Here is a 27,208-nt window from a genome sequence, read left to right as displayed (position 1 = left end):
TACCCAACTGGCGGAACACATTCAAGAATCTGTTTCATACTTGTGTCAAGCCTCAGAGGATCCTAGCAGAATAGCTTCGCGCATCTCCGCATCGGCCATATCGGCTAGACAAAGTTTATGGCTCAGAGAAAAGACGGACACCAAGAAGGCGGTAGATCGGAGTTGGACAAGTGGATTTCACAGAGAAGTTCACCCTTCTACTTACTCCTTGTACTAGAGCCGCTACACAGGTCAGGTTATTCGGGTCCAGCGTGTAAATCATTTAGATCACAGTCCTTTCGAGCCCGAGGGAGAGGTTTCGGTACACAAGTACGTGGGGGCAGAGGTAGAGGCCGCTCACAGGCAGCAAACAGAAAGCAGGATAATCCTGCTGACAAAACTGTGGCATGACGGCTCACCTGGGGTCCCCCTTTGTGGGCGCACGTTTGGAAGGTTTTCGGGACTTCTGGGCCAAAACCCCACCAGAACTTTGGATAATCGACGTCCCAGGGGTAGAGTGTCAAAAGCACTGCTGACTGCAATTTAAACTTTGCTACGGTCAGAGGTCATTATTCCGGTTCCCACCTCTCAGAGGAACGGGTTTCTATTCCAATCTTCTTGTCATGGCAAAGCCAGATGGGACAGTCAGGCCGATACTCAATTTAAAGGGTTTTTAAACCAGTCTCTAAGGGTCTATAAATTCAACATGGAATCAATCCAGTTGGTCAATGCAGGCTTAGAACAAGGCGTATTCATGGTATCAATGGACATAATACATATCTGCATATCCCAATCTGAGGCCCTCACCAGGCTTACTAAAAGTTTGCACAGGTGAAGAATCACTACCACTTCAGGGCCTTTGCGTTCGGTCGATCATCAGCCCCAGTAAGCCTTACGAAGTTCATAGCAATCATGGTTGCAGAATTGAGACTGTTGAGGGGCACTATTATGCCCTATGTAGACGATCTACTAATCAGAGCATCCTCTCGGGAACAGTTGTTCAAGGATGTTAAGACGTCACATCAATTTGTCATTTACCAGGGTGGATTGTGAATTTCCAGAAATCCAACCTCAGGTCAACTCAACGGATTCCATTCCTTGGTCTCATTGTGGACACTGTACAATTGAGAGTATTCCTACAAGAGTATAGGGTCGAGGACCTACAGAGATTAGGGGCTCAGGTGCTGAGGTCACAAACCCCAGGGAGCAGGCTCACGTTGACTTCTACATTGCAGTATTTCGACTTCCACCGCACATACGACCCTCCTTAGCTTGGTGGTCGTTGAACAAGAATCTCGCATCCGACAACAGATTCGGCATTTGGGATTGGAGAGTCCTAACAACGTATGCCAGTCTCAGAGGCTGTGGTGCTGTCCTGGAGGGACATCTGTTTCAGGCAGGTGGACGCCATGAACATTCTTGAGCTAAGAGCGGTTTACAACGCGCTACTCTTAACCGAAGACCTGGGCATGGGTCAACACTTGAAGATACAGTCGGACATGTCACGACGTCGGTTTACATAAACCGTCAAGGAGAATCAAATAGCAGGATGGCGTTACGGGAAGCCACAAAGTTGTGGGCAGAAGGACAAAAGATCATCTTCTCGGCAGTGTTCGTTCCAGGTGTGGAGAACTGGGTAGCAGATTGTCTCAATTGTCAGGATATGCATCCGGGGGAGTGGTGCCTCCATCCACGGATTTTCGACCAGGTGGCGAGGAGATGGGGTCTACCTCGAGTCGACCAAATGGTGTCGCGGCAAAAACATCAGTTGCCCAGATATAGGTCCAGGACAAGAGATCCAGCAGCAGAAGGAGGGGACGCATTAACACTTCCTTGGTGTTACTGGACGGTTCACATTTTTCCACTTTTCCCACTCATTCCCAGGTTTCTGAAAGGGTTGAGACGAGAACGAATGTGGGCGATTCTAATCGCACCAGATTGGTCCCGCAGGAATTGTTACTCAAACCTGCAGGGGTTACTAGCGGATGACCCTTGGCGGTTACCTCAGAGAGAAGACCTGTTATCTCGGGGACCGTTCCAATACCCAGTCATGCATAGGTTGCGTTTAACGGCGTGGCTATTGAAACCCGGATCTTAAGAAACAAAGGGATACCGAGAATGGCCATTCCTACAAGGATTGTCGCTAGGTAGCCGGTCACAGCCATGCACTATTACATAATGTGGAAGAGATACATGGACTGGTGTCAAGAACGTGGGTGGAATTCGACGAACTTCCACTTCTAGACTTCTACTTTTCCTTCGGGCCGGTCTAAAGGTAGGGCTCAGACTGGGCATTCTGAAGGTTCAAATTTCGGCTCTCTCCATCCTATTTCTACGGCGGTTGGCACCCTAGCTAGAGGTCAAACCTTTTTACTGGGGGTTCTGAGGATACAACCCCTTTTTCGTCCCCCCATTACGCCGTGGGACTTAAATTTGGTGTTGGAATTTTTGAGTCCTCCAACTTTTGAGCCGATAGCAAGAACAGACCTGAAATCTCTCTTGTGGGGTCACATTAGTGGTTACCTTGGCTTCGGCCAGGTGGGTTTTCTGAGTTGGGAACCTTATCGGGTATAAGTCCTTTTTTTAAATTTTTTTTCATGAGAATAGGGCAGAATTCTGTACAAGAGCCGATTTCCTTCATAGAGTTGTTTCGGGGGTTCACGTAAACAGCCAATCGTGACCCCATCTTCCTAGGGTCTCGCAGATGGGGACGTGTCCTTGGATGTTGTCCGAGCTTGTAGGGGTATCCGTGCATCGTCTCTTCAGAAAGTCGGTCCATTCGTTTTGTTCTTTATGATGGGCCAAACAATGGGCAGCATCTATGCTGTCTTTGGATAGACGGATTGGACTTGCCATTCGGCAAGCTTATATTCCTGTAGCACACAGGTTTCGGTTCAGGCGGGTGCTCATACCACCCAATCAGTGGATGCCTCCTGGGCGGCTACCAGAGGTGCTTTCACTACTCAACTTTGCAGAGCGGCGACGTGGTCTTCAGCCCACGCGTTAGCGAAATTTTACAGGCTTGATGCCTTTGCGTCCGGAGATTATAAATTCGGACGTTTAGTTTTGCAGGCCACCGACAGCACTCCCTCCCTAGGGGATAACTTTGGGACGTCCCCTAATGTAAATGGATGCTCCAGTGTCCCCTAGTGGATGAAAGAGAAAAGAGGATTTTGGTACTTACCGATAAATCCATTTCTCTGAATCCCCTAGGGGACACTGGACGCCCGCCTCGGTGCTGTCAACCTGCTGTGTTTGTAGTTTTTGTTCCAACTATTCGTACAAACAACGTTCTTTTTTTCGGTTACCGTTTATTGGAGGCTGTTTGATATGATGTACGGTTCGGTTCCTCGCCAGGTGCTATAGTGTCATGTCCTAGTCTCTCAGTCAAATTTTCCAAACTGAGGCAGGAGAGATGTGAAGGGGGAGGAGCCGACTGTGCAGACAATGCTAATTTAAGATTGTGCCACACCTCCGGTTGCAAGCTTCACACCCCTAATGTAAATGGATGCTCCAGTGTCCCCTAGAGGATTCAGAGAAATGGATTTATCGGTAAGTACCAAAATCCTCTTTTCTCCTACATACTTGAAATGTATTTGTAGTTGATTATGTGCTCGTATTGCTTATTATGCTAATGTATAACCTGTGACTGACTGCTAGTGTGATTGCTGACTTTACTATAATTCTGGCAGTTTTTCTGTGTATTCCAATCGTCAATGCTGGTGTAAAGCAGGGTAGGGTCGGATTGTATGTCACTTTAACAAATTTTAAAGTGATTACAGTCACAAATTGTGTAATAACAGTAATAACACTGTAAAGGTGTGTGATTTATTTATCATGTCTAAGAGCGGCAAGGGTGAGAAAAATCCACTTTCCACAGCAGCACCAACACTCATTTCATGTTGTCTTGCAGAGCTAGGTTAACCTATCAGGACTGGTTCAATTGGATTATGTGTAAAATGGTTGTGTTGTCTCCAAAGCCTCTTGAGTAACTGTGGCAGGCACAGGTTCTGGTTGAACCTTCATGGGCTACTTTGCACAGACATTATCCAATGTACAGATGGGTCTACGGTTATCTTGGCTAGTTTGCTGCGCCTAGGCACAACATGGTTTCTCAGTTAATCCTAATAAAGGTCAAGATAAACATGGACCCATCTGTAGCTGAGCAGATAATGCCAACTCCTATACCAGCGATAGTTTATCCTATTAACCCTTACATGCAACTTTCATTCTGAGGTTATCCACCTAGGGAATGGCAGCCTCTTAACAAAGGCAGGCTGAAAGGCCGGTGGTAAGTAAATCACATAGACATGATACAACATCTTCACAGTCTACACATGTTTAGTTGAGGACTCATTGCACTTTGGAAGGCATCCCTGAGCTAATTAGTGCTATGTAAGCCATTCGATCCTCAGCAGAGCCTGTGTTAGAAACTAAGGCAGCTGTGTTTACTTTAAACGTCCCAAAACAGCTGATGGAAATTATGTTGGGTTACGCCCAGTAGGAAGTTAGAATTCCAGGAAATGGAATTCCAATTATCCTCGTCCAGCTGGGGACTGTTTAAAAAAATAAGGATGGCTCCCTAAGTAGATTCTCAGATCTTAGATTGTTGCGAAAATCTACATTATTTTTGTTTTCAACATAAATAAATGATGTCACGGATAGGAGACTCGATGGTTTTCTAAAGACCATTTTTTCTTTTATTCTGGGACAATCATTAGACCAGCCTTGGCTTCAGCTTAGATAGCGTAAGCCGTGGCAGCCTGGGCTGATGCATTGAAGGGAGATCTTTCAATGGCATCTAGAAGGCAAAAATTCCATAATGCATATCAAACAGGCAGCGATAAGCGGACATGGATATGGGTACCATTGCCTCTCAGACAGCAGCAGCAGCTCGCAGAACAGGTTGGCTATGTACATGGTAAGCTGACTCAGAATCCAGGTAGGTTCTGGAGTCTTATCTTTGTTACTGGAAATATTCTTTTTAGTAAAGAATTAACAGTATTTGGAATCAGACTCCAAGAAAGTTAAGTTTTTCACACAAGCATTCAAGCCTAGTTTCCATCTTTCTGGTCCCTTCGGAATCAAGGAAAAGGAAAGGATAAAAGGCAGACAGTCCCAATCCAACAAGTCTGGTAGGACTAAAAGGTATTGGGCTACCAGATGACCGTTTTTCAAATCTGAAGATAAGCCATCAGCCTGATGGTGCAGGCCTCCACCTGGGGTGACCCAGGGTGGGAGGCTGATTTCTTCAGTTTGCACAGAGCTGGCAGCAGTCTACTACAGATAATACAACAACGAAGTCCCAGTGCTTCCAAGCCACCAAGCTTAACCAATTTTTATATAATTATAATTGTAATGCTTCTCCCAATTTATCAGTACTGTCCTGCCAATAGTATACAAAAAAATATATAACATATAAGATCAATTTATCAAGAGAGCGCGTTAGTAATTTATTATATCAATAAATTTCCATAAAAATTACACAGTTTAAAATACACACACGCAGAGTAAAAAAAAAATGACATACAATTTTACTTTGCAATGGCAATAAAAACCTATAGATCCTATAATGAATAAGGGGGGTCATTCCAAAGCGTTCGCACGCAGCGGCTTATCGCTGAGGTGCGAACGGGTGCGGAATGCGCATGCGCGGCGGGCGCAGTGTGCATGCGCGACGTTGCCCGGCAACAGGGGTCACCGGGTTACGTTGCGTCTTGAGAAGGAAGCGGTTGCAGGATGCACCGTAAAGAAGATTGACAGGAAGATGGCGGTGCAGGGCAGATCCGGACCGTTTGGAGCCGTTTTCGGGGAGTGGTGAGTGAAACGCAGGTGTGCCCAGGAGAACGGAGGGCGGAGGAGTGACATCAAAGCCGAGCCCATCATCGCTGGATCCATCGGACAGGGTAAGGAGATATAGTGCTGGTCTTTTTTTTAGCTTAGCAGGGCTGCACAAGCGATCGCAGCCCTGCTAAGCTAAAATACACTCCCCCATAGGCGTGGGCTAGTTGATCGCAGCAGCAGCAAAAAGTTGCTGGCTGCGATCAACTTGGAATGACCACCAAGGAGTGGTCTGACAAAACTGCCATTGCATATTGTCAGAGAAACATGTAAGGAAGGAGAAATAGGCATCTTATCTACTACAGATGTTTGGGTGCAAAAAAGCGGTATCTCACGGTATGATCTACAGCCACCCCACACTGGACATGCCCAATCTTATCTGATCTTGGAAGCTAAGCAGTGTTGGTCCTGGTTAGTACTTGGATGGTAAACCACCTGGTAATACCAAGTGCTGTAGGTGTTTTCAAGAAACACCCTCATTAAAAAATGTACCAGCCTGTCAGTGGAAACAAAGACTAGGGCTTTGCAAGAGGCAGTTCAGGTGCTTCAGTCAGGAGTGATAATCAGTTCCTCCTGCACATTGAGGACAAGGTTTGATTCCAACCCGTTTCTAGTCCAGAAGCCAAATGGGTCATTCTGGTCCATACTCAATCTCAAAGCACTGAACAAGTACTTTTGGGTGCCTCAGGTTTCATAAGGAGACTTTACGTTCCATTATTTATGCCATAGAGCAGGAGGATTTAGGGCATTCCGGAATATTCAGGATGCCTATCTGCATGTTCCTATAGCACTGTTCCATCAGCGCTATGTTAGGTTGCTATCCTCCAGCCTCAATTTCAGGCCCTACCATTTGGGCTGACCACAGCTCTCAGAATATTCACCAAAATTATGGTGGTGCTGACATCTTGTCTCTGTTAGCAGGAGATAAGTATTTTATAAAAACCCATACCTCGATGACTTAATAATCCTGGCACAGTCTCAGAAATTATTCACTGTCATCTGTAACAGACAACCGCTTGTTACAGAGATATGGTTGGCTCATAAATTGGGCAAAGTCGTTTCTGGTTCAGTCTGGTTGGGGCTGTGTTGGAATTGGGTATTCAGAGAGTAATTTACCTCTGAACAAAATATCCAAAATTCATTTAAGGATTCAGGAGTTGCTACACAGTCAAACGGTATCCATTTACGCGGTAATGCATGTGATGGGTTTGATGGTGTAGACATTGGACATAATGGAGTGTACTTAGTTCCATTAGATACATCTGCAATGTCTGATCATTTCCTAGTAGAAAGGTTTTTTCATCAGTCAATAAAAGCGCAGATTATGGTCTTCCTCTGGAAGTTAGGATGTCTATAGCTTGATGGTTATTGGACATACTATCCTGGACAAAGGAAGGCTCCTTTGGATATCAGATGGCAACTCTGACAATGGATGCCAGCCTGTGGAGCTGGGGTGAATTGTCAGGAAGGAGTTGCTTCCAGGAGCAGTGGACCAAGGAAGAAATGTTGCCTGCCAATAAATATATTGGAACCTCGGGCCATATATATGGCATTTATTCCGGCAAAGAATATCCTTCTGATGAATCCAGATCGAATCTGCTCGGACATGCAATGGCAGTGGCGTACCTCAACCATCAGGGAGGATCTTGCAGCCAAAACATAATGAAGAAGGCAAGTCACACTTTAAGGTGGACAGAACCTCGTTAGCCAGCCTTGTCCGCAATACTCATTCTGGCAGTCCTAAACTGGGAAGCAGATTTTCTCAGTCAACTCGCCATTCAGGTAAACGTATGGACTTACACCCCTAGGTCTTAAAAACTCTGGTAGATAATGGGGCTACTGGAGATGCATCTCATGCCGTCCTGTCAGAACAACAAAGGTTTCACATACGGGTCAAGAACAAATCCCAGAGCGATCTTGCGGATGACTTGTCAACTTTTGTCTGGTTCATGTGTTTCCACCTATCGCCTTGTGATACAGGGTGATACGAAAGGTAAGACAAGGTAAAGGTGCTGTGATATTAATAGCTCCAGCTTGGTCCAGAAGACATTGATACACAGATCTGCATAGGATGTCGATGGATGCTCCATTCCTACTCCTTCAACGGCCAGATCTACTGTCTCAGAGTTCTGGTTATCACAAACACCTGGATGGAGTGTCTTTGATGAAGTGACTTTCGAGATTTCCATCCTGAAGGCCAGAGGACTCTCACAACAGGTAATTCTAATTATGCTCAGAGCAAGGAAAATTTCCTCAGCTCGCATTTATCACCTATATGCAATGGTGCGGGGATCAAAAATTTGACCCTTGGTTTTCAGAGTTTCCAGAGTCTTAGCATTCCTTCAGGCAGGAATGCATAAAGGTTTATGGCTGACTTCCTTGAGAGTACAAGTGTCAGCTTAGACTGTATGGTTCCAAAAAGAAAATTGTTAACCTACAGGATGTGCGCACTTTTTTCCCAAGCAGTGCAACACATTCAACCTCCTTTTGTTCTTCCTACAGTGCCTTGGGATTTAAGTTAGTCCAAAAGGCCCTTCAGGTTGTCCCATTTGAACCACTTGAAAGATTGGATCTTAAACGGTTGACAGCTAAAGTACTCTTTCTACTGACTTTTGCTTTAGTTAAAAGAACTTCAGATTTAGGGGCATTGTTAGGTTATCCTCTATTTCTGAATTTTGTATCCAGATAGAGCTGTTCTTCGAACCAAATCTGGGTATCTTCCTAAGGTGGTTTCTAAATTCCATCTTAACGAAGAAAATGTAGTCTCGGCCTTCTAGGGGCCGGATTTTGCTATGGGAGATGCATCATTGGACGTAGTCCGTGCCTTAAGTATTTACGTGGATCATACCAGTGCCATCAGAAAGACAGATACTTTCTTAATTTGCTATGAATTTCACAAAAGAGGATGGCCTGCGGATAAGCAGAAACTGGTAAAGTGGCTTCGGATGAAAATTTCAGAAGCATATTCTCAAGCTGATCTCCCTGTTTCCGGCTAATGTCTTTGCTCATTCTACTTGTAAGGTAGGTCATTATGGGCAGCACAATGTGCTGCTTCAGCAGAATAGATATGTTAGGTAGACACATGTTCTCCAGTTACACATTCAGTAGACATTATGCCTTGATACCTTTGCCTCTCAGGACGCTGAATTCAGGAGAAGGATTCTTCTCTGTCTCCTCTGTCTAATCAGGAGCGTCCCCACCAATAAATTGCTTTGGGACATCCCAATGTATCCTGTGGATACCCTGTGGACCCTGCAGGAGAAATATATATTATAGTAAGAACTTACCATTGATAACAGTATTTCTCCTAAGTCCACAGGTATCCCACCCTGACGCACCTGATCTGAGAATCTCGTTCAGATCAGCCCTTCTGTGCGAGATCTTTCATTTTCTTGTCTAGTGTGTATGGGGCTTAACAGCAGTTATCACATACCATCTACTGCTATTAGTTCCATACTACATACAATATATCCAACCTGACAGACAGAAATGACAGGTCTCTCATATGTTTTCTAGAACGCATGCATCTTAAGCAGGGCCGGTTCTGGGGCTTCTGGCGACCTGGGCGGCATTAGGGGGCGTGGCTTCATTCAGGGGGCGTGGTCAGTTACGCCCCCTGTACTGTTGTAGGATGTGCGGTGCGCGATGATGTCATCGCGCACCGCACAGGTCCTCTCCACGAAGGTAAACTAGACGCTAAGCGTCTAGTTCCCTTCGTGGAGAGGACCTCTGCGGTGCGCGATGACGTCAACGCGCACCGCACATCATTACAGTGAAGGTCCTCTCTAGGAAGGGAAATTAGATGCATAGCGTCTAGTTTCCCTTCGCAGCGGGGGGCACCACAGCAGCAGCGGATCTTGCCATGGTGCGGCGCCCTCCGGATGGCGGCGCCCCGGGCAAAAGTACTGCTTGCCCGTGGCAAGATCCGCTACTGATCTTAAGATATACACGGATGGCAAGAGATATAAAAATGAGTAGAACCTGACGTTCTCATTGGACTGCCACTTTGAGTGGACATATTACATGTGCTCAGCAAAAAAAAAAAAAAAAAGTTCAAATGATGTGAAGAATAAGAGGTTAGTATACTTTGTAAAGTAAAAAAACAAACCACTTGCTCAAAAGAGGTAAAACAAAAATTAAGCTATAGATACCAATGGGTGGATATTTTAAAATAAACTGTTCCAATGTTGTGTAAATGGAATAAAAAGCAAATAGCTAACGCTATACTTGATCACATTGTGGGTGATTTATTAAAATAGAAAAATAGTAAAATTGAAAATGTTCACTAACACATACCAATCAGATGTTGCTTTCATTTGTGTACTCTGTACTGGACCAAACAAATTTTATTCCTCATAGCTTGTTCTAGGTTACATTTATGCTTTTGTATCATGTTAGTAAATAACCAGGAATAGTAGCTACTGTATAATACCAATAAGATATTTGGTTTAAATCCACCATTACTGTGTTCTTCAGTTTGTTGCATGCTTACTGTGGTGCAGAGCATTTTGTTCCCTCTGCTTGTACTCATTTTGCCAACGATGAAAGGCCTCCTGCTTTTCATTGTAGATAACATGGGACTTAACTGCTGCACGCCAAGGTCCAGAGTGGAAGCGGACAGCCTGCTGCAGAATAGGGATATTTGAAGGTCCACGGAGTGATACTAACTCGATGCTAGAACAAACCAGAATATAAACAAATTTAGGAGATACATACAAAGTTGTAAGATTTAGATAGCTAAAATAGTTATGGATTCCCTTCCAGTATTAATTTCCTGAAAATGCTTATTAAATAGCATTAAGACACTGAACAACAACAACGGCCACAGCGTAATGTATCTTGTAAGCGCTTGGAGTGCCGCACACCAAGGTATGATATACACACAGAACTGGTGTTATGATTGATGGGGAAAAAAACGTGTTGCACTTTCCATCTGTATTACTGTAATATGGTTAAATTAAATGATTTATTGGATGGCAGAATACACTGCACAACTAAATTCTTGTACAGATACTAGGTTGATTGCTGGTCCCCAACAAACACAGATGATTCTGGCGTATAGCTGAGGTAGTGCCATTGCGTATAGCTAAGGTAGTGCCATTATTTAAAAAGGGATCTAAAAATCATCCTGGGAACTATAGACCAGTTAGTATAATCTCTATAGTGGGTAAAATATTGGAAGGCTTTTTGAGGGATAGCATAGAGGATTATCTGCAGAATACTAAATTTATTAGCAAGAGTCAGCATGAGTTTGTGAGGGACAGATCATGTCAAACTAACTTAATTAGCTTCTATGAGGAAGTGAGCGATAATCTCGACCAGGGCAAAGCAGTGGATGTGGTCTTTTTAGATTGTGCAAAAGCCTTCGATACAGTGCCTCACAAGGAGATTAGTCAGCAAATTAAGGGAACTTGGACTAGGAAATACTGTTTGTACATGGATAGGTAATTGACTAGACAACAGGGAACAACGAGTAGTGGTCAATGGGATGTTCTCCAGCTGGACACCAGTAGTCCGCGGAATACCACAAGGGTCCGTACTTGGCCCGCTACTGTTCAATATATTTATTAATGATCTAGGAATAGGCCTGGGAAACACAGTGTCAATCTTTGCAGATGATGCTAAACTGTGTAATTGAATTAATTCAGAAATAGATGTGGAGTCTCTACAGAATGACTTAATTAAACTTGAAACCTGGGCGTCTAAATGGGGAATGAGGTTCAATATTGGAAAAAATACAAAGTTATGCACTTTGGGGTAAAAAAAAAACTTGCATGCTACACACTTAATGTGGAAAATATAGGAGTAGCAGTAGTGGAAAAAGATTTGGGGGTGCTCATAGATAATAGGCTTAATAACAGTAACAATGTCAAAATGCAGCAAAGAAGGCAAGTAAAGTCCTTGCGTGCATAAAACGGGATATTGAGACAAGGGACGAGGATGTAATCCTGCCTCTGTATAAATTATTGGTACGTCCGCATCATTGGTACGTCCCAATAGTGTGTTCAATTTTGGGCACCATATTACAAAACAGATATCGGGGAGCTCGAAAGAGTTAAAAGGTGAGCTACTAAACTGATTAAAGGGTTAGAGACACTGGAGTATGAGGAAAGGCTTACTAGGTTAAAGATGTATTCCCTTGAAAAGAGGAGACATTATTAATATCTTCAAATATGTAAAGGGTCAATACAAAGAGTTAGCAGGGGATTTTTTATTAATAGAATTCTGTATAGGACACGTGGGCGCTCACTGATGCTAGAGGAGAGAGAAATCTGTACAAAACGTAGGAAAGGGTTCTTCACCGTAAGGGCAATAAGGATTTGGAACTCCCTGCTGGAGAAGGTAATAATGGCAGACTCTGTAAATGCATTTAAAAACGGATTGGACAGTTTTCTAGCTGAAAAAGGTATCCAAGGCTATAGCATTTAGTATATTGACATTATGTATATGGGAGTGATATTAAATATAGTTGTCAATAGGTACGAATCCATTATTTCGGCTGTTGCATTATAATGTGCACTGTTTAATACAGAATACAGATTGAACCCAATGGGCATTTTGCCCCTTTTCAACCTCATTAACTATGTCATTAGGTCATTCACTGATACCCCTTTCACACCAAAATGGAAGAACCCATGTTATTGCAAGGGGAAAGCCGGGGTGACCTGGGTCCCGGCTCGGTGTGAAAGGGTCAGCTCGGATTGTGCATCCTGGGTCCACTCTTGGGTGGTGACCAGGGTTATTCCCGGGTCCGACCTGGGTTGGCTGCAGAGTGAAAGGCATGACTCTGGTCGAGCCAAAAAGTGGCAGCCTCAGGAGCGCTTGGAGACCTGTCCCGGTGGCGGTCTGAAATGGTAAGTACGGGTATCCCGGGTTGGAAAGGGGTATAAGAATTATTGTTCAGTGTTTTTTTATTTACCTGAATATCCTCAGAGCCCATCATTTGGATAACAGGGGTCTGGGTGCTGAGTTTAGACTGGTGATTAAGGGGTCTATGTATGAATAATGGCAGCATCCCCACAATTAGAAACCTGTTGCTGTGGACTGGTAATGAGTATAATTTACTTAAATATCCCCTTCTTGTAATAAACTGAACTCGCAGGGACAGCTCTAGCGAGAACACACCGTCCTTGTGATGGCACTGCGCCTCTGCAGCAGTGTTATTTTTCAAAAACATCCTTTAATAAAAGAGGCTGTTGGAGAGGGATTGCAATATCCCTTAGCCTCCATAGACACAAAGCAGTTAAAGCATCTGATGGTGGCTTTAACCTACTGGACCAAACTCTACAAAGATATGCATTTTGGAGCTCGGTACATAGGGCCTGCAGCACTAATTATCCGTTTGCAGGAATATTAGACTATTGTTACATAGCTCTGATATGTGCATGTGGAAATTGCAGCTTCCTATTAGTTCAAGTGAAAACAAAAAAGGCTTAATAGATGGGTTCTTATAGCTTCATTGTGCACTTCATTTGCAGATCTGTCCATGTTACAGTATCTCCTACATATATTTATTTTAACCCATGGTATAAATACTAAGGGATCTATTTATAAAGTTGAGAAAAGTCCTTTCTTTAGAATGTAGTCAAAAGGTTGACAATAACAATGACAACATTCATAATTTCATCAGGCATGATGTCGAATTGTAAAAAAATGTTGACATGTGAAATGTCAATATTAGTGTTAGGCTGTGGATGGGAGGGTTAGAGGTAGGCTGTGGAGGGAGGTTACGGTTAGGTGCTAGAAGAAGGGTTACGTTTAAGGGTAGAGATTAGGTTTAGGGATACCGGTCAAATATTTCATGAAATGCCAGAGTGGCGGAGGCCTGACCCAAAAGTGACATTCATATGACCACTGGGGCCCAGAAGATGCCACTGGAGCTGATGCAGCCATCAGGAGCAGGTAAGTCACCGCTGGGTCACCAGGACAAAATGTTGACATTATAGCATGTCATCATTGTTGGCATAGTGCGATGGATCGATACCATAGGTGTGCAGCGGGAAGTCTTATAGATAAAGTATCACCTCAGGAGTTACCTTGTATACAGACAGAACGAGACTTGAGATGTATATCTTCTTTATATAGTACTGAATAGCAGGATCAATATAACAACAAGTTTCAGTATCATCAGCTCATCTCCTTCTCTCAGAGACTCTTTCTAGAACACACATGTGAGGTAAAAAAAAAAAACAAGTACAAACATATGCAACAGACAAACACTACACCTCTGTAAGTATACAGCGCCATCTGCTGCCCCTGTACGGTAACTACATGCATAGAAACAAACCCATAGTCTGTTGTACATATTTCAACACCCCTTCTCAACGGACTGGGTTTCTTCAGTTAGACCCATCTTTGACGTAAGTCTCCAATGTCTCTCTCTGGTAAGAGGTTTAGTCATGATATCAGCTGTCATATCTTCTGTTGGGCAATAGTTCAACTCTATAAGACCTTGTTCCTGTAGATCCCTCAGGAAGTGATGCTTGACATCAATGTGCTTGGTTCTTGGGTTCACTCTTTCTGTTTGCGCTAATGCAAGGCATCCTTGATTATCCTCATATATCTTGATAGGTTCTTCTTGAGGCATTCCTAGGTCTGATAGTAGTTGCATTAACCATACCACTTCTTGACTGGCGTGAGCTGCTGCGATATATTCAGCTTCTGTAGAAGATAGTGCTACGGTAGACTGCTTCTTGCTTGTCCAGCTGATTAATCCTTCTCCAATAGAGAATAGATATCCACTTGTGGATTTTCTGTCACTTGTGTCTCCAGCCCAATCTGCGTCAACGTATCCTGTTAACTTGTGACTTGTGTTTGCTGAGAGCTTAAGCTTCTTGTTAATCGTTCCCTTTAAGTAACGAATTACCCTCTTAACTGCATTCCAATCCATCTTTGTTGGTTTAGAGACTTTTCTGCTTAAAATCCTGACTGCTGTGGAGATATCTGGTCTGGTGACGGTTGCAATGTATAGCAATTTTCCTATGGCTTTTCTGTATAGATGGTTATCCTCTAACAGGTTGCTCTGATCATTTGGTTCCTTTTCATAACTTGTCTCCATAGGAGTGCTTGCTGTCTTTGCATCTTGTATACCAAATTCCTCAATGGTTTCCTGAATTTTGTATCTCTGACTTAGTGTGAATGTTCCATCACCTTCTCTTGAGATTTGCATTCCCAAGTAATGCGTTATGTGGCCGAGGTCTTTTGTTTCAAACTGACGGTTTAGTTCTTGTAACAATTCAACTTCGTCCCCTTCTTGTTCAAAACAAACTAGCAAATCGTCCACGTAAATTAATACATAGAACCATCTTTCCTCTATCAACTTTGTATAGAGACATGGGTCTGCTTTGCTTCTGACGAATCCCTTTTCTATCAGAACTCCATTTATCTTTGTATTCCATGCTCTTGCTGCTTGTTTAAGACCATATATACTCTTGTTCAGTTTACATACATGATCTGGGTTCTGAGAATTCACGAAGCCTGGTGGTTGTTCCATGTATATATCTTCCTTTAGTTCACCATGTAGGAAAGCCGTCTTTACATCGAAATGTTTCACTTGCATACCCTTTATGGCTGCTGTTAGGAGTAAGGTTCTAATGGTAGTGTGCTTCACAACTGGAGCAAACGTTTCATCATAATCTTCTCCAAATTTCTGTGAATATCCTTTAGCAACGAGTCTTGCCTTGTATCTTTCTATTTTTTCCTTCAGAATCATACTTGACCTTAAAAGTCCATTTACATCCTATGGCCTTTTTGTCTAATGGTAGTCTGGTCAATGTCCATGTCTGATTGTCTTCCATTGATTCCATTTCTTCTTTTGCGGCTCCTAGCCATTTCTGTGCTTCTCTTTCAGAAAAATTAGCAATTTCTTCCCATGATGCAGGTTCTTGTATGTTAATGGCTTTTGCTTTGTAAGATAAACGTGTAGGTGCTTTTCCCTTATTTTCTCTTGAAGAGCGTCTCACCCCCTCGGATGCACTCTCATGAGTGTCGCTGGTATTTGTCTTGTGTTGTACTTCAACTTCTTGAGTGATCTCTACTTCATCTGTTTCTTTGGATTCAGTGCTTTCTTCTTCTTCAGTAGAGTCTACTGGAGTTATGACATCATCTCGTGTTTCTTCTATGAATGTCACACTGTTGCTTATAACTACTTTTCCAGTTCTTGGATTTAAGATTCTGTAGCCTTTTGAATGTTCACTATAGCCGACTAGAACTCCCTCTTCTGCTCGGTTCTGCAACTTGCTTCGTTTTTCAGCAGGAATGTAGACGAAGGCTCTGCATCCAAAAACTCTAATGTGCTTTAAGCTGGGTTTCTTACCGTGCCACAGCTCATATGGTGTCTTCCTTACTGCTTTGGAAAGTAGTCTGTTTTGAAGATAGGTGGCTGTTGCTGCTGCTTCGCCCCAATATTTATCAGGTAGTCCTGAATCTGTAAGCATGCACCTTATCATTTCTGTTAGTGATCTGTTTTTCCTCTCAGATACACCGTTTTGCTCTGGTGTATATGGTACTGTCTTCTGATGCTCAATACCGAGTCCTCTTAAGTACCGTTCTATTTTCTGTCCTGTGAACTCGCCTCCATTGTCGCTGCGAAGAGTTAGCATATTCCTCTTGAACCTGTTTCTGGTCATGGTCACGTAGTCTTGCAGCTTTTCTAAGACTTCATCTTTACTTTTTATTAGATAAGTGACTGTGAACCTGGAGTAGTCGTCAATGAATGTCAGCATATACCTTTTGTCTCCTACGGTTCGCGTTTTCATAGGTCCACATACATCACTATGTACCAGGTCTAGTGGTCTGGAAGCTCTGTTTTCACTTTTCTTAGGAATTGACGTCCTTGTTGCTTTTGCTTCTATGCAGCATTGGCACTTCATCATTTCCGAACAGTCTGACACTTTGAGATCCCTGGCTAGGTCTCTCTTCTGCATTTCCTTTATGCAATCTGGGTGTCTGTGTCCTAATCTTCTATGCCATTTGTGAATACAGTCAGCGTGTTTCTGTGTACTCAGCTTTGCCTGCTGTGCTGCGATATCCAGACAGTATAAATGTTCTTTTATTCTGGCTGTAGCTAGTGTTTCTCTTCCGTTTTGGATAAAACACTTATTATTCTGAAACTTTACAGTAAGTCCTTTTTCTACTAGATTCTTTACTGATAGCAGTGCTCCCTCAAGCTTGGGAACATATAGCACATCTGTTACGGGTATTTCTGCATAGCTGCCATTACCCTTGGAGCATAGGAATTTACCATTCCCTTTCCCTTCTGCAATGATATTTGTTCCATCTGCTAGGTAGATTGTTTCTTTATGGTTCAAATCAAGTTCAGTAAAGAAGTCCTTGTTATTTGTCATATGACTAGTCGCTCCTGAGTCTACATACCACTTTTCTGATAATTGGGTTACTGTCGCTTTAAATGTTCCATTCCAATTGTGTGCTCCTGTATCTGTAAGTGTGGCTTTGGCTCTTTGTTTGTGTAATCTTTCTGGTGGTTTGTGCTGCTCTGTCTTCCATATGGTGCAATCTTTTTTCAGGTGACCCACTTTCTTGCATCTGAAACATGCTCTTGTTTCCCTGGTGTGTGGCTTAGTGTCCGCCATTTTAAGTGCTTTCTCTGTGTCACTTTCAGTATTGCACTCTGCAAGCTCCTTTCTGCGTTGATACTCCTCTATGAGCCTGTTCTTCACAAAGTCTGGTGTGATTTCTGCTTCAGGTCTCATTTCTAGTGCATTTATTAGTGCACTGTATGTATCTGGTAAACTGCAAAGGAGGATGGCTACTATGTGGTTGCTTTTGATTTCTTCTCCCATTGACCTGAGCTGTATGGTTATCTCTAGTAGTGCACTGATGTGTTCTTGCATTGTCTTGCCTTTATTAAATCTTATTTGATATAATTTTCTTAATAGGAATAGTTTGCTGTTCAAACTTGATCCTTCATGCACTCTCTGTAAAGCACACCACATGCCTTTAGCTGTACTCTCTTGTCTTATGTGTATAAGCTGTTCATCTTCCACTAGTAAACTTATAGTGGCTCTTGCCTGTCTGTCCTTCTTAATCCACTGCTGATCCTCTCCTTCAGGTCTGTCTGCATTTATAACATCCCATAAATCATCTCTGGTTAATAGCATTTCTACTTTAAACTTCCATGTTTGATAGTTCTCATTAGAAAGCTTGCTAGCAGCTAGTCTGAGATCTGTGTAATTTGCCATAACCCTTCCTTGTATAGATCTCTCTATTCTTCTGTGGTATTAAACTTGTTTTACTCACAGTTTTCTTTCCAAGGTTCTCCTGGGTTGTTTCTTGTGTGCGTTACACAGTCTGCTGTCTGCGCCTGCTGGGACTTGCAGTGCGACTCGTGATCTGGATGCTGCTTAGGATGCACTCCTGAAAACTTTATCTTGTATAGACTCCAGTCTGGGCCCATAACCTGTTGGCATAGTGCGATGGATCGATACCATAGGTGTGCAGCGGGAAGTCTTATAGATAAAGTATCACCTCAGGAGTTACCTTGTATACAGACAGAACGAGACTTGAGATGTATATCTTCTTTATATAGTACTGAATAGCAGGATCAATATAACAACAAGTTTCAGTATCATCAGCTCATCTCCTTCTCTCAGAGACTCTTTCTAGAACACACATGTGAGGTAAAAAAAAAAAACAAGTACAAACATATGCAACAGACAAACACTACACCTCTGTAAGTATACAGCGCCATCTGCTGCCCCTGTACGGTAACTACATGCATAGAAACAAACCCATAGTCTGTTGTACATATTTCAACAATCATTTCATCACTGTCTACATGTCGTCATCAACATTATGACCGGCAACATTTTGTACCCAGGCACTCTAATTTTGCAAGTGATGAATAGGGTAATGCCATACCTGTCTATGGGGGACTTGTGAAGCCACCATTCTAAGCTCTGTTACTTTAGCTGTAGCAGCTGAAAAAAGTAATAGCCTCCACGTTGAGCATTTCCCCATATTTGAAGGATTGCAGAGCTACTTCTCTAAGATCTAGTGTGGCTATTGCCTCAGCATCAAGAGCTTTAAGATTGTAGAGTTCAGTGATGCATATGGGCATACAGAACAAAAAATCTCTAAGAATTATTTATTAAGTAATCTGGAGATTATGCAGAAGTCCATAGAACACTTGTATGAAGCTTCTTTGGATGTCTTCATGTTCTCAGTCAGAGCTATGTCTGCAGGGGTACTGGCAAGGAGAGCCTTTTGGTAAAGATCCTGGTCAGCTTGTGCCCATTAAAAAAAAGACTTGCTACACTACCCTTAGAAGACATTATTCAAGAAAAGGTGCAAAGAAAAAATGTTCAGCGCTCCCCCTTTCCCCCTTCCTGAGAGTTTATATATTATATATACAATATAATTCGCTGTTAAATGATATTCACAATCAATAGAGTTAAAAAAATATAATATTTTTATTCAAAGTATATAAGGTTGTTTAAAAAGTCATATGTAAAAAAATGAATTGTTCTCAGATAATTGATCAATTAATTAATTAAGATACAATTAAATTTATGAAGTGTAAAGAGGACCTATAAGGTTATAAAATGCAGTTTACCAATCCTAATACCAAATTGATGTCAGAAAAAACTAATAATGAACCAATTAAAAACGAAACTTTGTTAAAAGTAAATAGACCTGTATAAATAAATATATTACAAACCTAATACCGGTATACAAAAACAGACATGCAACACAGATGTGGACACAAGTGGAGGCTGCAGTATTTTCACATGTGGGTACACTTTTTAGCGTTTTACCCCATTAGGTGCATGTAAAGTCTCTATAAGGTACAGTCTGAATTTCACCTATGGGCAGTCTGTGGTTGTAGCGTGATTGGATTCACTTAGATCTTTAAAAGCAATCAAAGGCTCCTGGAAGGTACTAAATTCCTTGCATGGAATAAGTCCTGTTAGTACCTTAATCCGTTGGTGGAGTGGTGAGGTTCTCGTGGTCTGCCGGCAGACACCCGCTGCTCCGTGTCTCTCTGTCTCCGGACTCCGTGCAGGGATCGATTGTTCCGCAATCGACGCGTTTCACCTTGGTATAGGCTTCGTCAGGATGGCTGGATAATCGATTTCACGGATCCCCTCCGTCTTTATAGCTGCTGCTGTGCTCCGTTCTCTTCCGCCCTTATTTAAGATGGCCGCACTGTGTTCTTTTCCTTGATTAGGGTGTATTTTTTGCCCATACATAAGAAATGATCATATACAGTGATTCTTTTCATTAACTCTGTGTTGGAATACTCATAATCAATGGCGGTTTAGTGAAACAAACTGAATCCATATTGATTTTTAATCCTTATTGTGATCTCCACCTTGGTTGCTATTGGTTACTGCCGTATGGATTTGATCACATAAAAATGAGGACCCTTCATAGAGACATTGATGGACATAGGGAGGGGCAACAAAACAACATGCAACAACATAAAACAAAACAAAAATTGAAAGTTTATATTAGGAGATTTAAAGTCTGTTAAAAAAGTGTTTAAGATGTATTATTAAAGTATGGGAATTCCATGTTATGGTGTTGTATCCTCTATTCTTCCTTATATTGGATGAGGGAAGTAATGCTAAAATAAAGCTTATATCAGATATAATGACAAGGTATATTTTATTTCAAAAATGATGTTAATTCTATATCTATATTGAGGCCCCTTGGAACCAGGGTACCTAATTCATAGATCATCTTTGTTTCTTCTCTGGACAAGAGGTCTTCAGTATTTCCTCCTCTCCATGGTTTTGTAATTTGCTTTAATCCAACAAATTGTAGAAGACTTGGGTTTGAATTATGTTTTTCTTTAAAATGTACGGGTATGCTATGGTTATCTTTTCCATTCTTTATGTTACATAGATGTTCCTGTACCCGTACATGGAGTTTTCTTTTTGTTCTACCCACATATTGTAGGCCACATGGGCACCATAGCATGTAGATCACTCCTGTGGTATGACAACTTATTCTTCCTTTTATTGTGATCGTTTTTTTATTTGTGAAGGACTCTACCTCTTTAATTATTTTTGTAGAGTTGCATCTTGTCTTTCTGCAGGCTGTACAGACTCCGCATCGTGAAAAGCCATTAATATTCTTTTTCTGTCCTCCTACGGTCAAACTCTGATGACTTTTGACCAATGCTGTCTTGATGGTGGGGGCCCTTCTATAGATTATCCGTGGGTATTCTGGCAATATTTCCTTCAGGTCCTCATCTGTTTTAAGTACGTGTCAATGCTGTTTAATACTTTTTTCGAGTAGTTTACTCTGGGCGGAATAGTCTGATATGAAAAGGATTTCTTTCCGGTCTTCTATTTTCTTACTCTTATATTTCAGCAGATCTTTTCTGTCTACTTCTCCGATTCTTTTTCTTTCATCCATCAAATATCCTGGATTATATTTCTTCTCTATAAAGTTGTCCATCATATTATTCGCTTGTAGTTCAAAATCAGTTTTTCTGGAACAGTTTCTTCTAATTCTCCTGAATTGTCCTCCGGGAATGTTCCTAATCCATTTTTGATGATGGTTGCTGGTTGCATTGAGATAACTATTACAGTCTGTCGGTTTGACGAATGTCCTTGTTTCCAATCTGTTATTATTTTTGAAAATGGTTAGATCTAAAAAATGTATGGATTCCTCACTGATGGTAAATGTAAACTCTAAATTTTCTGTATTATTATTCAGTTGTTTAAGGAACGTCTCTAAGTCTTCTCTCTTGCCTTTCCATACAATAATGATGTCATCTATAAATCTTGCCCAAAGTTTCAAGTTGTTCAGTTGGGGTTGGTTATTCCATATTCTCTTATTTTCCCATTCTGCCAAGAAGAGATTAGCGTAGGATGGCGCAAATTTACTGCCCATGGCGGTCCCTTTTGTTTGGACAAAAAACTCTTCTTTAAATTAAAAATAATTATGTTGCAGAATGAACATCATGGATTCCACTAAGAACTGTATTTGTTCTTTCTTGAGGCTTGCATCTTCAGATAGTCGTTTCTCCACATATTCACATCCTATCTCGTGGTGTATGCAGGTGTACAATGATTTGATGTCACAGGTTGCTAAAAGGAGGGCCTCTTCGTATTCTATGTTGTTGATCATGTTTATCACATGTGTGGTATCTTTGATGTAACTCCGTTGTTTTACCACTACCGGTTGGAGAAATGTGTCCACATATCCTGACAAATTAGCAGTCAGGGATCCAATACCCGCAATAATAGGTCTTCCTGGTGGTTTCTTCTGATCCTTATGGATCTTTGGTAGATGGTAAAAATTTGGGGTAATTGGATTTTTTTGATTTAGATATTCAAATTCTTTTTTATTCAAAATTCCCATGTCCATCCCTTTTTTCATAAGTATCGTCAGTTTCTCCATGTACCTTGTAGCGGGATTGGTTTTCAATTTCTGGTAGGTGGTGCTGTCTCCTAATTGTGATAGCGCTTCTTCTTCATATGCTGATCTGTTCATGATCACGACTCCTCCTCCCTTATCAGCTGGTTTGATCGTTATGGTGTTATTTTTACTTAATGTCACCAATGCCTTTCTTTCCTCCTTGGACATATTCCATTTTCTCTTGGGGATGTCCTCCGTCATATTCTCTATATCTCCTTCTATCAGTTTCTGGAAGGTCTTTATGGATGGTCCTTTCAGGTAATGTGGATAAAATGTAGATGGTTCTTTTAGGCCTGAGTGTATGAATTCTCCCTCGTTTTCATTTTGTTCACCTGCATCTAACTGTTGTTTCTTATGAAATTTCTTGAGTGTTAATTTCCTGATGAATTTATGTAGATCTATGAAAGTTGTAAATTTATTCAGTTTATTAGTTGGTGCAAATTTGAGTCCTTTCTGTAGTACTTTTACTTCCGTAGGGCTCAAATTGTAATCACTCAAGTTGAAGATGCCTTCTGTAGACGTTTCCTTGCGTTCTTTTTTTGTTTTGTTGCTGTTTTGTTTTCCGCTTGGTTTTAACACCTCCACGTTTTCCTCGCTTGTGCTTGAGCTTAATATTCTCCGTTTTCTCTTTCCCTTCTCTTGCTGGGATTGTGTTGTCTTTGGTATTGCTCCTTGGTTCATCAGAACTTGATCTTTGTAGACCATGCCTAAAAAAGTGTCCATGTAGTGATCCGCATCTTCTTCCTCTCCATATTCCTCATCTTCTACCACATGTATTTTCCTATCTTTAATACAGTCAATTCTATTGGCAAGTCTATGTATGAGGGTATTGGCTGATAGGTTCATTTCTTCCTCCTGATCCCGTCGTCCTTGGTTGAAGCTTGATCTTATGGTTTGCTCATCCGGATATCTTGTGTTGGGCTTCGTCTTTCCATGGCCTTGTTCCCTTTCTCTCCATGGTCTGGTCTGTGTATGGTCCTGAGGGTGATCTTCATCTCTATATCTCCTTTGTCGTTCTCCTCTATGGGTTTCATTATCTCTGTAGGACTTGTATCTACTGGTATCTGTCTGATATCTGTTCTCTCGTACGTCCTGTCTTTTTGTTCCTTGATCCCTCTGATAGGGTATTCTTCTTCCTGCATCATAGGTTCCATTGTGCTGAGGGTATTGGGTTTGTACCCCTTTCCATACGCCATAATGTCTTTCTTCTTGGCGGAAAGGGGGAGCGCTGAACATTTTTTCTTTGCACCTTATATAACTCTAGGGGGTGTTTATAGTACACTCTCCATCTGTTCTACAGCTGCTACCCAGACCCTACAGCCGCATCTAGGAGTGGCGCAGTACCTCACATAACCCTTCTTTATTATTCAAGAAAAAGTTGGATGCGATGATACAGAGATTAACAGGTGGTAGATCTATTAGGTTGCCACAAGACAGATGGCACAAATATATGGTGGCGTCAATTCAGAGTGGACAAAAATTATAGGCCTGGTATTATAGTAACATAGTAACTAAGGTTGAAAAAAGACAATTGGCCATCGAGTTCAACCTATTTGTGGTCTCCTATGAAGTCTTATTATAGGACTAGTTATAATAACTATAATGCACCATAACCCTGAATACCTTTATCCAATAGGAATTTATCTAACCCATTCTTAAAGGTGTTGACTGAGTCCGCTGTTACTACTCTCTCAGGCAGGGAATTCCAAACACGTATTGTCCTTACTGTGAAAAAACCTTTTTGCCTCAATGTGCGAAAACTCCTCTCCTCTAACCTAAGCAAGTGACCATGTGTCCTCTGTGCTGATCTTATAGAAAACAGGTCCCTCCCGAGCTCTGTGTATTGACCCCTTATATATTTGTAGATGTTGATCATGTCCCCTCTTAGGGGGACATTCCGAGTTGATCGCTAGCTGCCGTTGTTCGCAGCGATCAGGCTAAAAATTGGCACTTCTGCGCATGCGTATGGCCCGCAGTGCGCACGCGCAACGTACTTTCACAAAAAACTATGCAGTTTCACACAAGGTCGAGCGACGCTTTTCAGTCGCTCTGCTGATCATTGAGTGATTGACAGGAAGTGGGTGTTTCTGGGTGGTAACTGGCCATTTTCCGGGAGTGTGCTAAAAAACGCAGGCGTGCCTGGAGAAACGGGTGAGTGGCTGGCCGAACGCGGGGCGTGTTTGTGACGTCAAAACAGGAACTAAACAGACTGAAGTGATCGCAAGGAAGGAGTAGGTCTGCAGCTACTCTGAAACTGCATGAAAAATTTCAGCACTATTCTGCTAACCGTTCGTTCGCACTTCTGCTAAGCTAAGATACATACCAAGAGGGCGGCGGCTTAGCGTTTGCACTGCTGCTAAAAGCAGCTAGCGAGCGATCAACTCGGAATGAGGGCCTTAGTCTCCTCTTTTCCAATGTAAACATGCCTAGCCTTGCAAGCCTTTCCTCGTAATCCAGCGTCTCCATGCCCTTGATTAGTTTGGTCGCCCACCTCTGAACCTTTTCTAGCTCCAGGATATCCTTTTTGTAATATGGTGCCCAAAATTGCACACAGTATTCAAGATGTGGCCTCACTACTGATTTATATAATGGGAGTATAATACTCTCGTCCTTTGCATCAATTCCCCGTTTTATGCATGCTAATATCTTATTAGCCTTCTTTGCTGCACTCCTACTTTGGGTACTGCTGCTTAATTTGTAATCTATGTGAACCGCTAAGTCTTTTTCCAGTACAGAATCCCCTAATATTACCCCATTTAGTATGTAGGTGTAATTTTTGGTCTTGCCCCCACAGTGCATTACCCAGAGCCGGCCATAGGCATAGGCAAACTAGGCAATTGCCTAGGGCATTTGATATGCCCAGGGGCATCAGCAGCTTCTGCTGATTAAAATGATATGTGGCATGACTATATTCTGTGTGTAGCATTTCATATGCAGATACAGCCACAGTCTCACACAGTATATAGGCATGCTGCACATCATTTTAATCAGCAGAAGCTGCTTGTGCATCCTAGCCACATAGCAATGCAAATAAGTTGCATTTTCATAAAAAAAATGTGCCCAACGTTAGCATTGAGGCAAGATTTATGAGGACACATCTGTATCCAAGCAGAGGCAGAGGTCAGAGTGTTAGTGGCAGTGTGAGTGCTGTGCGCATGTGAGTGGGTTGGTTCTGCAGTAGTGTTCGGAATATGTGTAAGGAGCATTATGTGTGTCATGTAAAAATGCATTAATGTGCAACATATGTGTAAGGGGCGCTATGTGTGTCATTATGTGTATAAGGGCATTAATAATGTGCGGCATATATGTAACAGGGTACTACTGTATGTGTCGTCATGTGTATAGGGGAACTAATAATGTGCAGCAAATATGTAGGGGGCACGATGTGTGTCATTATGTGTATAAGGGCATTAATAATGTGCGGCATATGTGTAAGGGACATTATGTGTAAAAGGGCATTAATAAAGGTTGTCATAATGTGTAAGGCACATTATGTTTATAAGGACATTAATAATGTATCTCATATGTGTAAGGGGCATTACTGTGTGGCATTATGTGTTTAAGGTGCTCTACTATGTGGCGTTGCATATAGAAAGGGCACTACTGTGTCGTCTAATGTGAATAAAGAGCAATAGGGTGTGGTGTAATGTGAATCAAGAGTGATAGGGTGTGGTGTAATGTGAATAAGGAGCAATTCAGTGTGATGTAATGTGAATAAGGGGCTCTACTGTGAGGAGTAACGTTTATAAGGTAAAGTGATACTGCTGTGGGATGTAATATGAATTATGGACACTATCGCATGATCAAATGTGAATGTGCAGTACTGTGTGGCGTAATTGGAATTGGGGTTACTATTGTGTGGCCATGCCCCTTTCCAGCAAAAACACACCCTTTTTGTGCTGTGCGCCAAATGTGCGAACTGTTCCTATTTAAAATATAGGGGGTACAAACACCAAAATAAGGACTGCTATGGGCGAGGGGTGATGGTGCTGGGAAAGAAGTGCAAGGTCAGAGGCGGAACCAGTGGTGGTGCTAGGGGGCACCAGCCAAAATCTTGCCTAGGGCATTAGATTGGTTAGGGCCGGCTCTGGCATTACCTTACACTTGTCTGTGTTGAATCTCATTCTCCATTTTGCTGCCCATGCTTCCAGTTTAGATAAGTCGTTCTGAAGAGACTCAGCATCCCCCTCCGTATTTATAACCTTACACAATTTGGTATCGTCTGCGAAAATTTACACCATGCTCTCTAGACCTACTGTTAGGTCGTTTATGAAAATGTTGAACAAAAGTGGTCCAAGTACAGACCCTTGTGGCACACCACTTAGTACTATAGTCCAATTTGAAAATGATCCATTGACCACAACGCGCTGCTCCCTATTATCTAACCAATTACTGACACAAGTGCATATTGTGCTCCCTAGCCCTATTTCTTGTAGCTTATAGATAAGATGCATGTGTGGTACAGTGTCAAAAGCTTTGGCAAAGACTAAAAAGATTACAGCCACCTCCTTACCCTGATCAAGGTTCACACTTACTGTTTCATAAAAGCCAAGTAAGTCGGTTTGACATGATCTGTCCTTCACAAATCCATGCTGGTTCCTTTTAATGACCTAATTTGCTTCAAGGAAATTATGAATACTGTCCCTTAGAATACCTTCCAATACTTTCCCCACTAGGTAGATGATATGATAGGAGATATTTAGCAGGCATGACGAGACAATCCTTTCAGCAATCTAATAGTAGAGCCAATGCAAGACAACAACTATGAAGAGTCTCCTGCTGTAGCCCTAGTGGGAGTCAGACTTTTAGGATTCATTTAAAGATGGAAACATACTGTTCAGGACAGTTTGGTGTTAAACATCATGTCTCAAGGATACCACATAGTATTTGCAGAAGTTCCGAGAAACAACAGGTTCATAACTTCGGAAGACCCAGGTGTAGCAGTACAAGCTGCAGCACTGAAAGAAAGCTTGATAAAGTCACAGGCTGTGGAACC

The 27,208-nt window shown here is 42.2% G+C and overlaps 1 protein-coding gene and 1 pseudogene across 2 annotated transcripts in view; one reads left to right on the top strand and one right to left on the bottom strand.

Moving 5' to 3' along the window:
* The window catches only part of TEKTIP1 (tektin bundle interacting protein 1), a 126,716-nt gene that overhangs the window by 85,652 nt on the left and 13,856 nt on the right, over positions 1-27,208 (bottom strand). For both annotated transcript variants that reach the window (XR_010175830.1, XM_063915400.1), the window contains exon 2: positions 10,313-10,494. Coding sequence is in view for 1 of the 2 variants with exons in the window: in XM_063915400.1 (XP_063771470.1) it covers positions 10,313-10,494 (182 nt within the window). In the remaining variant the exon portion in view is untranslated. The remainder of the gene's footprint in view (positions 1-10,312; positions 10,495-27,208) is intronic.
* On the top strand, positions 6,162-6,280 carry LOC134944553 (5S ribosomal RNA; annotated as a pseudogene).

This window comes from Pseudophryne corroboree, chromosome 1 (genome assembly GCF_028390025.1).
Source record: "Pseudophryne corroboree isolate aPseCor3 chromosome 1, aPseCor3.hap2, whole genome shotgun sequence".
NCBI lineage: Eukaryota > Metazoa > Chordata > Amphibia > Anura > Myobatrachidae > Pseudophryne > Pseudophryne corroboree.
This window is presented reverse-complemented; position numbering and strand designations above follow the sequence as displayed.